The sequence below is a fragment of the Lissotriton helveticus genome, chromosome 7, assembly GCF_964261635.1.
Source record: "Lissotriton helveticus chromosome 7, aLisHel1.1, whole genome shotgun sequence".
NCBI classification, from domain to species: Eukaryota; Metazoa; Chordata; class Amphibia; order Caudata; family Salamandridae; genus Lissotriton; species Lissotriton helveticus.
This window is the reverse complement of record NC_136068.1, coordinates 1,879,420,483-1,879,438,282: the sequence shown is the minus strand read 5'-3', so window position 1 is coordinate 1,879,438,282 and position 17,800 is coordinate 1,879,420,483. Positions and strand designations below refer to the sequence as shown.

The 17,800-nt window shown below is 41.3% G+C and overlaps 1 protein-coding gene across 1 annotated transcript in view; it reads left to right on the top strand.

Moving 5' to 3' along the window:
* Positions 1 to 16,764, top strand: part of LOC144767817 (sulfotransferase 6B1-like) — a 156,261-nt gene extending 139,497 nt beyond the window's left edge. The window contains exons 6-7 of the mRNA XM_078651194.1: positions 7,988 to 8,144; positions 16,508 to 16,764. Coding sequence (XP_078507320.1) covers positions 7,988 to 8,144; positions 16,508 to 16,638 — 288 coding nt within the window. The 3' untranslated portion in view covers positions 16,639 to 16,764. The remainder of the gene's footprint in view (positions 1 to 7,987; positions 8,145 to 16,507) is intronic.
* Positions 16,765 to 17,800: the final 1,036 nt, after the last annotated feature.

Genomic DNA, 17,800 nt, shown 5'->3' with positions numbered 1-17,800 from the left:
AGAAAATTCTTTAAAATTTTGGGAGATAGCTGGAGTTGCATTGCCCATATCTTCAGAGAAGATGAGCACATCATCCGCATAAGCGGCTGTTTTGATGTTCTTTGGGTCAAATTGAAAACCTTTAATATCTTGATTTAGATTGAGTAGCCGAAGGAGAGGGTCAATCGACAACAAAAAAAAGAGGTGATAACGGACATCCTTGCCTAGTACCCTGACAGAGATCAAAAAAGAAGAGGTAGCCCCGTTAATTCTAATATTGGCTTTAGGTTGCGCATACAACAACATCACCATACTAACAAATTAGTCCCCTAGATTATGAGATTGAAGTACTGCTTTTAGGAAAGGCCAAGAGACTTTATCAAATGCTTTTTCGGCGTTGAGAGCGATGGCTGCCGAAGGAAGGCTAGACAACTATGCGTTCCCGAAGATGTGACAAAAGGTCCGAATATTATCCCTAGCTAGCCTACCTTTAACAAAACCAGTCTGTGTGAAAATCTTTGCTTCTATATTCACAAGGGTAATTGGGCGAAAATTCCTAGGATCAGAGTGATGTTTATACTCCTTAGGAATTACCACAATAGTATCCTCAGCAGCTGATCGAGAAACCTTCCCTAACGAGTCAAAGTTATCAAATACTCCCTTGAGACAAGATAGAATGGATGAAAGAAATGTCTTGTAGGAAAGAATAGGAAACCCATCGGGACCTGGAGCCTTCCCTGACAGAGTGGCTGCACTGGTTTCCCCAAGGCCACCCAGTCAGTGTCAGAAATACTATGAGTGGGGATCGATGCCAAAAATTGTTGCCATTGAGCAAGAGAAGATTGATTGTGGGGACTATATAGTCTGCTATAAAAATCGCGAAACACTTCAAGAATCTCTTTAGTCTGAAATTTCGTGGCTCCAGAACTGTCATTAATGCAAGAAATCTGCGCTGTCCTGATATTGGTATCCTGATACTTTAACGTAGCCACCAACATTTTCCCTGCTCGATTCTTCAACAGCAAACGTTTGGACTTCTGTGCCTGAACGCCCATATGAGCCCTTCTAAATTCTATAGAGTTATAAGAGTATTTTAAGTTCATGATATCTTGCAACAGTGATTTATCTTTAGAACTTCTATATAAACACTCTTTATGTTTAATATTGTCCGCCAGAGCAGAAAGTTCCATCCTAATATCTGAATTTCGTTTAGCCATTCTTTTAATAATATGTACTTTAATAGTACACTTGAAAGCGTCCAGAAAACCACTGGAGAATTTACTGAAGACATATTCTCTTGGAAAAGGTTTTGGATATCTATGATAAGCTGTTCAACCTCATCATGTTCCTTCAAGATCTCCATGTTCAAGCGCCAAGTACATGGCTCACTATTGTCTGTAAGATTCATAAGAGTGAACGAGACCGCTGCATGATCAGAAACAACTATAGGATGAATCATAGGATTCGTAGAATGCTTTAGAAGTGTTGATTGATCCAAAAGATAATCAATGCGAGAGAAGCTATAGTGTGGAGAAGAGAAAAAGGTAAAATCACTACTGGTGGGATTCAGCATTCTTCACACATCAGTGAGCCTAGAAGAGAAACACATAATAATCGTCTGTTTATGAGACCTGGGAGGGCGGAATTTAAATGCAGAATGTCTGTCTAAAGTAGGATCCATTGGGAAATTAAAGTCGCCACCAACAATCAATTTGGCATTTTGAGGTATTTCTGAAAGCTTTTTATTGACAGTACGCCAAAAAGATGGATCATCGCCATTAGGTGAATAGATATTCATGACATAGATTTCCAACGAGCCGTTAGATAAACGAGTAAGCAAACATCTACCATCTGAATCATGCTACGCAGTAACGATAGACATCCCAGAATTCCTGGAAATCAAAGTCACCACTCCATTTCTCTTACCAGAGGCCTCAGAGCAAGAAACATCAAGGATCAACTCCTACCGCAACAATAAGGCTTCTTTTCAAGCTACTTTGGCTTCTTGCAATAAGACTATGTCACTAGAAAGACTTTTACAGTTATCCAAGATGTTTGCCCTCTTAACAGGGTGATTCAAACTGCGCACATTGAGTGTAAGCACATTCAGACCAAGCATATTAACGAGGAATCAATATACGTAAGTTCACTTGGTGTATGAAAAAAGGAAGCGCATAATAACTGCATCTGTAATGTAATGATAAGAAGAAGACAATGGAAAAACACATAATGTATCGAAGCAGGAGTCTCGAGGGGAAAAAGAGTCAAGAAGGAATAAGTTAAGAATGGAAAAAAGAGAAAAACGAAGTGAGAAAATAAAACAAAAAACTGCATATAAAAGAAAAAGAACCCCACCAGGGGAAGTCTATAAAAAACCAAATGCATGGGAGTGAAAAACATGAAGGAGTAGCCAAAGACCCAGCACACCCAGTTTCACCTATTCAAAACAGAAGGCAAATTAATATAATAAATTATGGCATTTGGAGAGCTATCTCAGAAGTATAGCTAACAAACTATTAATGTCTGAAACGTTTGAAGTATTGCAGTACTAATAGCTCTTTACAGTTTAAACCTGTGTAAATTCATATTATTAAATATATTAAACACAAAATACATGTTACCTGTAGAAGACAACGTGAATTGATTAGCATTGCAAATAAATATCAAGAGCAAATCATGAGATATCATTACCCTGTACAAAATAAGCAGTTACACATAAGGATAATAAAGCTGATAAAACAACATTCTTTGAAAACTTAATGGCTGGTATCAAACTTTAAAGCCTAATTGTGTATAATAGATACGACCCAATACATACTACATAATACATATTCATAACAAACAAAGTTGGGTAATGCATTGAAAGGATGATGGAGTAGAACAGATTCCAGGAGGTAAGGAATCAAAAATGTCAAAAACGAGCAAAATGAAGAGTCCTACACAAAAGCAATAATAGCTACTGACCGAGATCCATTACCAAACAAACATATATCTGAGGACCACAATTCAGGAAATCAACTTTACATATACACGACGCCTAAGAAGAAGATAGACAACACAAATAAATAATCAACTGTATGCCTGTAAAGAGATATAAGAAGGAGAAAATAACTTTAGAACAAAGAGAGAGATTATCAGAAAAGACAAATGTGAAACCTGTAACTTTAAAGACGCCAAGAAAAATCCTAAGGATCACATTGTGCAATGGAAAAGAAAAAGAAAAGGAGATAAGCCTGTAGATTAAAACTATGTAAATTCACAAATATAATCACAACAGCCAACCTACCTAAAGTAAATGACCCATTCCAGCCCTCACATCACAAATGCAAGAAAAAGGCACACAGGAACCAACACCTAAACAAGGAATAATTAATATATGTGCTTCAAAGAAAATTCAGAGTTAAAACAGAGAAGGAATTTATAAGATAAGGAAAGTGTGAAACCTGTAAAGTGAGAGCCAACTAAGAATATCATCAGGATAACAGTATGTTGTGGTAAAGGAGAAGAAAAGGAGAAAAGCCTGTAAAGAAAAAGGTTAGTGAATTCACAAGCATAAGAACCATAACAGCAAGGCTTCCTAGAGTAAATAGCCCATTTCACCCCTAGAGTAGTTAAGTGATAAAAGCATCACAAATATGACAAAAAGCACAACAGAACCTTAATCCCATCACTTAAAACAAAGATTGATTAAGAAATAGCAGTGCTTAAAGAAGAATCAGAGTCCATCCACAATTCTGACGGGTTATCCAAAAATGTGGAAAAATCAGAAGGCTCAAAAAATATCTGAGTGCGACTTTTGAAAGCTATTTTAAAGCGTGAAGGGCCAGCAAAGGAGAACTGAATGTTCATCTCTAAAAGTCTTCTTCGTAGGTTTAGAAAACCTGTTCTTCGGATGAAAGTATCTCTGGCAAAGTCCTGGGATATGGCAATTTTGTGACCCTCCCACTGAATCGATCTGATTTTCCTCATTTGCGCCAAAATTAGTTCGGAATGTCGGTGTCTCAAAGGTTTGAAAACCACCGGTCTGGGATACAACAGCCTTTGATCTAAACGTTGGAACCCTATGGACACGCTCAATTTCAAACTCTCTTTGGAAAGAGATATCCAGCACAGTAGGAATCCAATTGAGCAAAAAGTCTAACATTGATGGAGCAGCTTTCTACGATTCCTCTGGTAGCCCAAATATGGGTAGATTACTTCTACGATTCCTGTCTTCCTGCTCCGTGAGGTCTCTCCGCAAGAAAACCAGGGAACGTTCCTTGTTCTGCATATGTTTAGACAGTTTGTGTGTGGTATCTTCTACTGCACTTATACGAAACTCTGCATTGGAGACATGAAGTGATAGATTTTTTAAATCATTCCTGATTGCCGCTACTTCAACCTGGAGTAAATCAGTGCTCCTGACCGCGCAATCTCCTTTTTTGTGTTTTCCTCAGAAGCAGACCTAAAATGGCGGCGTGAGGGACGCAAGGAGACCTGTGGAGGTTAAAGTGCCAAATAATGCAGTTTTTTGAGGAGGTGGACCCGAGGTCTTGCTTTTCAGCATTATGTGAGATATGATAATACTCTTTTCCAAGCTTCTGCTGTGTTTGCTGATGGGAAGCTCATTTCCTGTTTTTTGGTGCAAGTACTGGTTTTCATACAGTTAAAATATCCCGGTCACAACTAAGTGCTGTCTCAGGAGTGAAGCTCATTAGGCTCTTAACCAGTGTGTGCTTCTAAGCGCTATGTGAGTCCTGCTTGGTACTCTTTGGCAGTATCCACCAGTCATCGCTGTATTGCGGTTGGCATTGCCTTCCTGTCAGCAAGTTAGTTGTGCGCTGCATACAACCTTGTTGGAACGAGGGTATAAGAGACACGTATTACTGATCCACATTGTCAGTGGTGATTTTCCAGTCAAGATGTCTCAAATCTCCAAGAGACCTCAACACACAAACAAACATGATAGAATGCTAGTTCTTGTTAATACTGATTTAGGGCTGGGGAAAGAGAACAGTTTTGTTATCACTCCACTAGATGGTGCTCCGGACCTGTATCACAAAATGTCTTGCCTTGATAACTTTTACAACAGTTCTGAAACTTTGGATTCCGTCATGATAACACATGCTCACAGTTTATGATTAGGGGTGTGCAAAATCTGCATAATTTGCTTTTGCACTATTACAAGACATTTCGGGAAAATTACATTAAATGACTCAGAATTACGCAAAATGGACATCTGCCATTTTTAGCTTTATTTTAGCATGAAATTCGTACTTCATTTTCAACTTGGGGTCATATTTAGAGCTAAAAAATAAAGCAAAACACACCGTTGCCGTGAACAAGTCACTCGTATTGTGGTTGTTTGCACTGTTCCTGCACTCTTATGCTGTACTTTTACCACAAATGTTAGTGTTTTAGGGGTATCATTATAGCAATTTTGCATAACGAGTGCAACACAAAAATTCCAAACTTAAATGGCTTACGTTGGCGTAGTTTACATTTCACCCAAGCCAGTTGATGATAGGCACTGACTGATGTAGAAAGTTACTACTCCCTAAAGTATCCGACTGGATACATTCTAGGGCCCGATTCTGATGCGGGTTGGAAAGCATTCCCATGCAGAGCCTGATTCTGATGCGGTTAGGAAGGCCTCCTAATGTAGTAGTAATACTTTATTCGATATATTACATATCATAAAAGTACAAACATTTATATACCTAAAACCAATGTATAAAAATATTACATCCGCCATCATTTAAAAAAGGCTAAAATCTATGTACAATAAAAAATGGTGGTTACAGACAAAGTGCAATCAATCTAAAATTCATCTATATAGGTACGGGGATCTGATAATGTTACTTCTCAGCCTGGTCCATGTGAGCCAGGCACTAGCCAAAAACTTTTCAACCCCGCAAACAAGAAACAGCGATGTAGTGTCCGATAGAAGGCCTCCTAATGGCATTTGCTCCTTCCAAATAGGATCGGGAGCGACCCAGTGCCCAAATTATGATGCTGTTAGGAACATGTGCTCCCCAACCAAATCCTATCTGGAAGCATCGGATGCATCCTACTTGGTCGGTCGGACTCTCCCGATCCGAGTGGGTCAGAAACCATTTCCAACCCGATTCGGTCAGGAAGCATTTCCAAACCCCCATCAGAATCAGCCCCATAGTGTTCTGCTCACACTGAACACCCACCCATCACAGGCGTCACCAGTCAGGTGACTCTGTCCATAAAAGGGGCCGGAGTGCACGTCCTCCGGGCCAGTTTCCAGTACCCCACCACTGTGTGTTGCCTGGTTATTCGTCTAGCATGCGGGCCTAAGGCTCAAGTCACCACATTCCCCACTGTCTGCAGACAGATGTGTGGCACTACCAATGGAGGGAGTGACCAAATGAATCAATAAACATTGGCAAAGCCAATACACCTCATTTCTATAAGGCAAGTGCTAAACTATTGGTTTTGCCAATACGTGTTTGTAAAGCATGTCTTTTTAAAAGTTAAAGAAGTTAAGGAAGAGAAAACTAATATCGTAAGGTATCCCCAAACAGAACATAGAAGCCACTTTTTTCAATCTTTGTATCGTTCAAATTTTATGCAGGAAACTCTGAACAGATTTTAAAAACACTTTTGCCCGTGACCCAGATAAGTAATTTGCACACTGGATTAGTTTCAACTAGTGAGAAGAATATAACAGCTGTCTTCGAAATTTCAGGATTTACAGAAAAAGGCTTGCCATATCCTTTCCAGGTGACTAGGACCAGGTACCAATGCTGCAGACATTTGGCACTCTCCAGCAGCCCGGAGAGAACATTTATAGGCCGCCGGGAGAAGATACATCTTTTCACTCACTATGAGTACATCTTTGGACTCCATCACAAGCAGAATGAGTCCAGAAGCATTCTCTGCCTCCATAAATGCTGCCTTTGTGTGCCGAAGCCTGGCTTTCATGCAACATGTGGAAGGCAGAAAATAAAACAAAACAAACCCAATGAAATCTGATGTTTAGTCACTCCTGGCAACAATATGTCTGTTGCTGTGATTTAAGGGATGAGCTGGAAAGGTGGGGAGCAGTACAGTGAGCGTAAGGAAAGGGGATGTGAGGAGGGAAGCAGCACATGGGAGAGAGAGCAAGAAAACACATACACTCCCATGCAGGGCTCAGAGAAAAAGAAAAAAGTAGTTCACTGATGAGATCCGTGGAAGAATATATGACGTTACAACGCAAACAATTATAATTCATGCCTCTAAAACACGGTTTTTACATTGCAATTACCATTACATCGCATGATTTTACAACGCATGCCGTTACAACGCATTTTTAAAAACTACCATTACAATGCATACCTTTATAACGCATACCATTACAACGCATAATACTTTTAAGGTAACAGTGGGGTAAGTATTGGATAGTGTAGGGGTAAAAATGAGTATTCCCACTCCAGTGAGTGCAACAGAGGGGAAGTGTTGGATAGTGTAGGGGTGAAAATTACTATTACCATGTACCCTCAAACCCATACCCACCATAAAACTAAAAAATCTCCATTACTTATCTTGTAATGCGTTGTAATGGCATGCAATGTAATGGTATGCGCTGTAATGGCATGTGTTGTAGTGACATGCGTTGTAATGACCGAGTTGTAATGGCATGCGATGTAAATGAAGTTGTGTTGTAACAGCTGCGTTGTAAAGGTAGCGTGTTGTAATGACTGTGTTGTAATAGTTGTTTCCCGCCATGGAAGTATATACATCTTCCAAACAAAAGGCTGGAAATGAAGTTACCCTCTAGGGAAGGCACAAACACAGGGAAAGGAAGGAAAGCCATTGAATAAGTAGCAAGAACATGAGATTGACAAGAATGTAAACAAATAATAAGCAATGGGAAGATCAAAAACGCACTTAAAGTATTGGAATTGTACACAATAGGTCTTTGGGTGGCATCTAATGACACTTCAAAGAGGCCTTGTGTCTTCTAGAGCGACCGTTGAGGAACAAATTTTTAAGGCCGACACTTTTCTCATTCCAGGATCTGGCTGCGGCAGTTAAGAAAATAAACAACTTTTTTGAGATTAATCTGACTGAAGAGCAAATGCAATTAATCACCCAACGAGGCCACTTCAAATCCATGAAAGAAAAGTCCCCAGAGTCGCATGGAATCTTGGGCTCCCATGTTTTTCGAAAAGGTACGTTTGCAAATATCTTTTTAATCACGAATGGTACCAAGGTCGATAGGGTTTTCATAGTGCTTAGGTTTAGAGCGAGGCACTGTGGCTCTCACTTGCTACTGGGCTTTGCACCATGTCCACCGCAACCTGCATTTAGCAAGACAACATGGCCTCTCCTTTCACAGGAGTCCATCGATGGGCATGGTCCATCTAACCAAACAACCCAGGGGGTATGCAAAGTTTAGAAGACCTGCTCATTAGTCTACACTGTGCTCCCACAACATGATGTTTATCCGCACCATGTGCTCTGTACTGGGGCACAATAGCATGGAGGTAGACGGATACAGTTTGACTTCTTGCCTGGTCCCCACGTGTTCTGCAATGCCACACTGCGTTTACGTATTTTTCTGTCTTTGCCAGTTGTATCATGGTGACCAGGTTGGGTAGAGGCTTCTCCACTGGTTTTGTATCATTATTCAGCTGCTGGGACACCTATCCGTGGCCTGTGCACCCTCCTTGACCCCAGTGCAGGTGCACTCAGTTGCCCCTGAGTGTGTGAGGCTGGTGAAGACCCATGAAGGATGCCTGGATTTAACATTGGATTATTTATTTTTATGTCCTGTGGTCTCTGTTGTAGAAGGTAAATTATGACCGAATCAGTAGCCAACGAATATATTTGGCTATCTACGACAAACGGTTCATTTGCAAGCCTGACATTGTAGCTTTGAAGAGAGTAAATTGGAGGCTGAAGAAAGAGGATAGTAAGAAAAAGGAAGTGGGAGAAACCAGGAGAAGAGACAAGAGATGGGAAGATGAACAGAGGGTTACAGAGGATAGGAAATTAGGGAGGAGAGTGAGAGGAGAGAAAATTGATGGAGAGCAGAAAGCAAACCGATGGAAGCATGTACGAATGGGGCATGCAGGAGAAACATTATGGAGGAGGGAACAGTAGAAAGCAAAATGAATGAAGAGGATGACAAACTCATAGAGAAGACATGTTGAGAGGAAGGAGAGAAAGGCTGATAGCAAAAGAGGAGCAAGTGGGAAAATATGGTGAAAGAATGCAACAGAGTGAAGAGTTTGACAAGTGTTAGATCTGGCATCCTTGGCCTGGTCTTCCCCTAACTTTTTTCCTTCAGTCTTCTTGTTTTATTCTCACTTCATTTCTGCTGGCCTTGAGACTCTGTGCACTTCCCCACGGTTAACCAGTACAAAGGTGCTTGCGCGCTTTCCCTAAACATGGCAGATTGGCTCATATCCATCTGGTATGTTCAATTTACTTGTGGGTACCTAGTAAAGTGCCACTACCTGTGCCCAGGGCCTGTAAACTAAATTCTACTAGTGGGCCTGCAAGCACCTATTGTGCCACTCACTGAAGTAGCCCTTTAAACATGCCTCAGCCTGCCATTGCAGAGCCTGTGTGTGCAGTTTTAAACTGCCACATCAACCTGGAAAGTACACCTTTTGCCTGGACCAAACCTTCCCCTTTTGAGCATATGTCACCCCTAGGGTAGGACCTTGACAGCCCAGAGGGCAGGGTACAATGTATTTACAAAGTTAGACACATACTTTTAATTTTAACATATCCTGGAAGGACATGTAAACTTTATATTTATTTTTCACTACTGCAAGGCCTACGTCTCCCATAGGATGACATTGGAATTATCCTATTACATTTTATAAGTGTAATTTACAAATGGGAACAGGTATCTCCTTCATTTTTGTGTCTCTGGAATATTAATTTACAATAATAACTTATGGTGAAGTCATAATTTAAATTGCAATTCTGAAAATATCACTTTTAGAAAGTTGGCATTTCGTGCCTTATCCATTTGGTGCCTGCAGCCTGTCTCTGGGTCATGACTGTGAATGGGTCAAAATTGGGCTTTGTGTATTCCTCCTAGATAGCCACACGCAATTGGGAGCTTAGATGTGACTAGATTAGCCATCACTAGCAGGATAGACTTACACTTGAATAGGCTGTGTCCTTTCTTCACACAAAGGGCTACACACCCCCTATAGTCCATCTGGAGCCAGGGTCAGGAAGGCAGGGCATCCCTGCACTTCAAAGGATGCCTCTCGAAGCATCTCACCACTTGAAAGAAACAGCTGTTTATAAAAGAAGAACCGCAGACAGTAAGTTTTCGGTACACTTCTGGACCTGTGGAAACACTGCCAGGAAGATGGACTGCTGTGGTGCAGGTACAGCACACAACACCAGTGACATCAAACCCTTGCCAACTGACCCCCCCTCGAATCTCAGAAAACCCTCATGCCACCCTCATTCTGAAACACTCGCGCCACCCTCGTGCCAAATACCACCATAGCACACCATCACCCTCTTCTCTTTCTTTACCCCTATTCCTATCCTGGGTTCTGCCTCCTCTCAATCAACTGTATTTTTTCTTTACATAAGTCCTCTGTTGCTGCTGATACCCTTGTATCTTTCTCCCTTCTGATATCCTAGCTCTACCTGTACTTATACCCTACTAAATCTACCTATCCTTGGTTTCCCAACCAATGTTTTGAGGCTAGTACCTCTTACTCTGCCTATACCCAGGAACCTAAAGCCCTGCTAATATTTGTACTCTTTGCTACACTTTCACACCCTTTCCTCTGCCCATATATCCCAGCACCTCCCTCTCTGGTTATACTGTTGTACCTCAGTTTTTGCCTGTACCCGAGTACTTCTACCCCACTCTATATACCACAAAATCATTGTACCCTAGAACCTCTGCCCCTGTTCGTTTATCCCGGTGTATCTACCCACTACCAAGTATGCTCTGTGCTACCAACATCCAGATACTTCTGCCCCTCATAACACCCTAAGTACTTCTACCCATGACTACACTTTTGTACTTTTACCCCACTAATATATTCTAGGACCTCTACCATTCCCCATAACCTAGTATATATATATCCTTGCCTATACCCTACTACAGAATCTTAATGTCCCTACCCAGGTACCTTAGCCCTTGCCTACACAATAGCACCTCTACCTTTGAGCATACCCACTAACTCTAGCTACTCTTGACCTCTTCTCCTGTATCCAGCAGCTCTAACCTACCCTAGTATCTCTCATGCTACCCGTACACTGGTACCTCCGCCCTTTACTACACTCTACTTCCACCCATGACTACACCTTAGCTATCCTTACATGTGCCATTTATCCAAAACTCTTGACAATACCCTAGTTCCCCTGTCATTGCCTATACCCTAGTACCTCCGCCTTTTCCTACACCTTACTTTCTCCCATTAAAACACTTTATTTACCTTTGCCTGTGTAATTTATCCTAGTACTACAACTCCTGACAATACCCGACTACCCCTACCATTGCCTATACCCCAGTACCTCCACCCTTTACTACACTCTACTTCCACCCATGACTACACCTTACCTACCCTTACATGTGCCATTTATCCAAAACTCTTGACAATACCCTAGTTCCCCTGTCATTGCCTATACCCTAGTACCTCCGCCTTTTCCTACACCTTACTTTCTCCCATTACTACACTTTATTTACCTTTACCTGTGTAATTTATCCTAGTACTACAACTCCTGACAATACCCAACTACCCCTATCCATGCCTATACCCCAGTACCTCCACCCTTTGCTACACTCTACTTCCACCCATGACTACACCTTAGCTACCCTTACATGTTCCATTTATCCAAAACTCTTGACAATAACCTAGTTCCCCTGTCATTGCCTATACCCTAGTACCTCCGCCTTTTCCTACACCTTACTTTCTCCCATTACTACACTTTATTTACCTTTACCTGTGTAATTTATCCTAGTACTACAACTCCTGACAATACCCAACTACCCCTATCATTGCCTATACCCCAGTACCTCCACCCTTTACTACACCCTCCTTCCACTCATGACTACACTTTAGATACCTTCACCTTTGCCATGTACCCTAGTACATTTTATTTCAACAAGACAAGGGAACCCTTAAGGTATAGCATAGGGACCTTGGGCATTAACTATTATAAAGAACAGTGGTCCCTATAATGAAAATATTATGAGTGATAATCATACGCTTAGTAGGTTGTATGTCTTCTGTCCGTCCGGACAGGAATTTATTTTTTAAAATCAGAAGAGTAATTTTTTGGTTTGTTAAAAATGTCAAGCGGGCACAGCCGTGACCTTCAACATATACAAGACAACAACAGAAAAATGGAAGAAAGCGAAATTTGTCTGTGCACTTAAGTTTCAGTGAGACAGACGTTGAGTGTTAAACCACACCATTGCAATTATCAATATTACATACACAGTTTGCATATGGGGTTATGTGTCGACGTTTCGATGCCCTTCTTAGAATATGGGCATCATCATCAGGACATTGGATGACATTATTGTTGTCCGAACCATTGTGAATACAATTGTCGGCCTTTCCATCACATTTATATTATTTACATATTTACATTTGGGAGGAAAAGGAGGGAAAAAACAAAGAAAATAGACATAAATACCAGGTAAATAACATGGATCCTCTATAGCTGTACTCTAAGTGAAGTCAAGTGCAGTTTTTGGCGCGGTGACTTCTCTGTGAAATGACATGCACAGTAGATATTTCTTAGTGAAATGTCTTTGCCTACATTGGAAGTGTGATCAGTGTAAACAAGTGAAATGGTCATAAAGGGTTTCGAAGTGAATTAGGTGCATCAAAAGCGCCGATCGCGGAAATACTGACTGGGCATACATCGTGCTAGTTGCATGCTTCCAGTGGGATTCAGTGCATCATCGGTGCCGGAGTAATGACTGTGGCCGGGACTGAGCATATATCGTGCTAGTTGCATGCTTCTAGTGGGATTCAACGCATTTTTAACCTACATGATTTCCACGGCGGGAAAACCTCGAGATCTTGAAAAATTAATAAGCGGTCGTGTTCCCAGACAATTCTGTGAATAAAACAGCTGGGCATTAGGTTTGGGCATTTCACACGGCGGGTGCACAGAGTGAACCGTGATTGAACAGTGATTTACCTGTAACCGCGATGTTCGGTTAGAAATCCGGCACGAGGTATTTAGAGCGTTTACGCATACAAAGTTGCCTCGAAAAACACATAATCAGTCAGCAGTCTAATCATTAAAAGTAAGCGAACTTCTTTTTCTAGATCATCTGTTAGTGAAGTACTGGAAACCGAAGGGGTTTCAGTTGGATCTGAGAGAAGAGAAGGACCTCCTAATATTTTGTTAATGTACTCCAAACTGTACATAGGAGGATGAGGATCAGACATCCCTGGTAAAGAACAGAACAAAAAATGAAAAGAGGGGGATTCGGGAAAAAGGGTAGTACAGGACAAGGTGAGCCCACTTGAAAAAAGGGGCCGGGGATTGGCAAAATCCCTTGCAATCTAGCGATTGCGCTAATTATATTTCAACAAGACAAGGGAACCCTTAAGGTATAGCATAGGGACCTTGGGCATTAACTATTATAAAGAACAGTGGTCCCTATAATGAAAATATTATGAGTGATAATCATACGCTTAGTAGGTTGTATGTCTTCTGTCCGTCCGACATACAACCTACTAATATTTTCATTATAGGGACCACTGTTCTTTATAATAGTTAATCCCCCTCTTTTCATTTTATTATGGAGGTCCTTCTCTTCTCTCAGATCCAACTGAAACCCCTTCGGTTTCCAGTACTTCACTAACAGATGATCTAGAAAAATTAAAGAAAAAAGAAGTTCGCTTACTTTTAATGATTAGACTGCTGACTGATTATTTAAAATCTAGCACCATTCCACTAGGCCTGCAAGTACGTAATATACCGGGGGTATTCACCACTAACCCAAAATACCTCAAAGGGTTCAGTTACATCAGTACAACGTGTTCCCGGCACTGGATGGTGCTCGGGATTGAAATTGCAACAGAAGAGTTGCAAAAACTAAGCACTGAAATAACCGAACTAGAAAAACAGATTTCAGAAAACAATACTAGTGCAGAAACTAGTAAACTCCTTGAAAAAATAAATAAAACAGTAGAGGAGTTTCATAAGTTTGAATTAAACAAAAAACAAGTCAAGGTAAAAAAGGACATCAAGAACTATAACGAAGAACGTACAAGATCTCGAGGTTTTCCCGCCGTGGAAATCATGTAGGTTAAAAATGCGTTGAATCCCACTAGAAGCATGCAACTAGCACGATATATGCTCAGTCCCGGCCACAGTCATTACTCCGGCACCGATGATGCACTGAATCCCACTGGAAGCATGCAACTAGCACGATGTATGCCCAGTCAGTATTTCCGCGATCGGCGCTTTTGATGCACCTAATTCACTTCGAAACCCTTTATGACCATTTCACTTGTTTACACTGATCACACTTCCAATGTAGGCAAAGACATTTCACTAAGAAATATCTACTGTGCATGTCATTTCACAGAGAAGTCACCGCGCCAAAAACTGCACTTGACTTCACTTAGAGTACAGCTATAGAGGATCCATGTTATTTACCTGGTATTTATGTCTATTTTCTTTGTTTTTTCCCTCCTTTTCCTCCCAAATGTAAATATGTAAATAATATAAATGTGATGGAAAGGCCGACAATTGTATTCACAATGGTTCGGACAACAATAATGTCATCCAATGTCCTGATGATGATGCCCATATTCTAAGAAGGGCATCGAAACGTCGACACATAACCCCATATGCAAACTGTGTATGTAATATTGATAATTGCAATGGTGTGGTTTAACACTCAACGTCTGTCTCACTGAAACTTAAGTGCACAGACAAATTTCGCTTTCTTCCATTTTTCTGTTGTTGTCTTGTATATGTTGAAGGTCACGGCTGTGCCCGCTTGACATTTTTAACAAACCAAAAAATTACTCTTCTGATTTTAAAAAATAAATTCCTGTCCGGACGGACAGAAGACATACAACCTACTAAGCGTATGATTATCACTCATAATATTTTCATTATAGGGACCACTGTTCTTTATAATATGTACCCTAGTACAACAACTCCTGACAATACACTAGTATCTATATCTCTGCCTATACCCTAGTGCTTTAACCCCTTGCTATCCCCTAGTACCTCCGCCCTTTACTACACTCTACTTCCACCAATGGGTGCACTGGAGGTATCTTTACCTGTGCCATTTATCCTAGTACAACATCTCCTGACAATACTGAGTACCGTCTATCACTTACTATACCCACATATTTCTGGCCTTTACTACACCTTACGTCCACCAATTGCTACACTTTAGGTGCCTTTTCTTGTACCATATACCTTAGTACCACAACTCCTGACAATACCCTAAGACCTTTATCATTGCCTATACCCGGTACCTCCACCCCTGTACTACACCCTGCGTCCACCCATGACTACACTTGAGGTACCTTTACCTGTGCCCATGTACCCTAATATCACAACTCCTGTCAATACCATAGTACCCCTCTCATTGCCTATACCCCAGTACCTTTACTATACCCTACTTCCCCCCTTGACTACACATTAGATACCTTTACCAGGGACCCTCTTACAACTACTCCTGACAATACTCTAGTATATCTATCACTCTCTATACCCTAGTACCTTAACCCCTTCCTATCCCCTAGTACCTCTACCTCTGCCCAAACCCTACTAAATCTACACCCTCTTGACCTCTCTCTAACTGCTCCTGTACTATATTATCTCTACCTGCACCGTAGTGTGTCTCAGGGTACCTCGTCCCTAGTACTTCTGCCCCTTCCTACACCCTTATACTCTTACACTGGCCTACACTTTAGTAGTGTTTCATTGCTCATATATATTGGTACCTCAACCTGTGTCTGTCCTGTAGTTCCTCTACCTCTGGCTATACCTTAGCCCCTCAACACCTGTGTATACCCAACTCCCAATGCCCTAGTATCCATGTCTATACTCCAGTACCTTTAGAGAGACCCTAGGACCTGTACTGTGTGCATCATCCAACCCTCAAACCTCTTCCCCTAACTATACCCTAATTTCTCAACTTATACCCTCTACTCAGTCCCTACTCTAATGCCCCCTCACTGTTTTCTTGGGCCATTTATTTACCTCCTTGTCCCATTTCTCTGGTGGTTTGAGTCAAGTTCCACATTTTACAAGGAAAAGGGGGTTCCTCAGTGTGGGAACTAATGAAAATGGAGGTCCCCCTGTTTGGAGCCTGGGGCTGGCATTCTGCGTTTTGTGTTTTCTCCAATATAAGTTCTTGTGTCATTGACATGAAATAGGACATTTACAATAATTATCTGATTTTACCAGAAAAAGCACCAAACGCATAGAATATTTCAGTTTTAGCCCCTGGTGAAACAGTACTGTGTGTATCCCATGTCTGCTGTTACTGAGTGATGCGACCACACTTGTCAATAGATGATATTGATTTATTGTTTTTCCTGCACAGGTGATGTCGGGGACTGGAAAAACTATTTCTCTGAAGCTCAAAGCCGGGAGATGGATGCAAAGTTTGAAGAGTGTTTAGGAGGAACCAAACTTGGAGAACTGATGAATTATAAAATTCACTGCAAGAGCTAAACATTCATTTCAACACTGCCTGTGACGTCATTAGTCAGAAACCACGCCCAGCCTGAATTACAAGATCTAAGTGGAGAATTAATTTAATTCTGAGACCACTGCTTTGGTGAATAAATACATCTTTTAGAATGCATCTACTGTACCTATTTTATTATTCATTTGAAATCTTCGACGTATACTTTGAAAAATATTTTAATATGAAAAGAAAACACCATTATAGAGAATCCAGTGTCTGACTCCCTTTAAGCTAGGGATGGTTTTGAGGTTCAGGTGGGCTGCTGGCCCTTCATAACAGTCAAGCAAAGCTTGATGGTCTTGGGTTCACTCGTCACAGACTCACTGCTTGTCCAGCGTCTTCCCTGGGAGAGTGGTGGCTTCTCGTGCGAACCTCTTTGTGGGATTCTGCAGCATAAAACCAGGGCTAAGCAAAGTATACATTATTTTTCACCTGCAAAGTTAACAAACAATCTCTTGATCTGTGTTTCAAAGTTTGTCAACTTCTCATGACATTACACCTTCTTTTTATCCAAATAATCTTTTGATGTCAGAGAATGCTCAGTCCATGGCGCACATGGACTTTAATTGGAGACCCTATTAGTCAAAATGTTTTTAAATTAAGAATCTTTGCCTTAGAGTGGATTTTGCAGGGATTTTTCTCAGTACAGCTGCAGTTTGCAAAGTCTGCAAAGTGTTCACAAATACCCCAGGATGTCATTTTTGTTACGCCAAGGTAGAACCTCTCGTGCTTATGGAATGCAGGTGTATAGACAAAATAGCGGAACCAGAGATATTGAGAGACAAAATATCGAGTCAAGAATATCAAGAAGGCATGTTTCTATAGGTGACTAAACTTTTACTCTATATAACTGTAGGAAGCTGGCTCTGTTAAACTATACAAAAGTGGGGAAAGGACTGCTTCTCTCGTGAACACCAGATTTGTTCAACTGCACCCTCTGGCAACAGCCAGAGACGGCAAACCCACCCCACTCTGCACTCGCCCTCTACGGTCCAAGTTCGAGGGGGAAAACACCACGAGGAGGTCACCCCTGCGATCCTGAACCGAGATCCGGCGACCCCTGACCTGCCTCAAGCTTCCAGCCGACACCTGCAGCCTAAATCCTGAAGGCCCCCATAACCGCGACACGGAGCTGCTAAGAAGGTC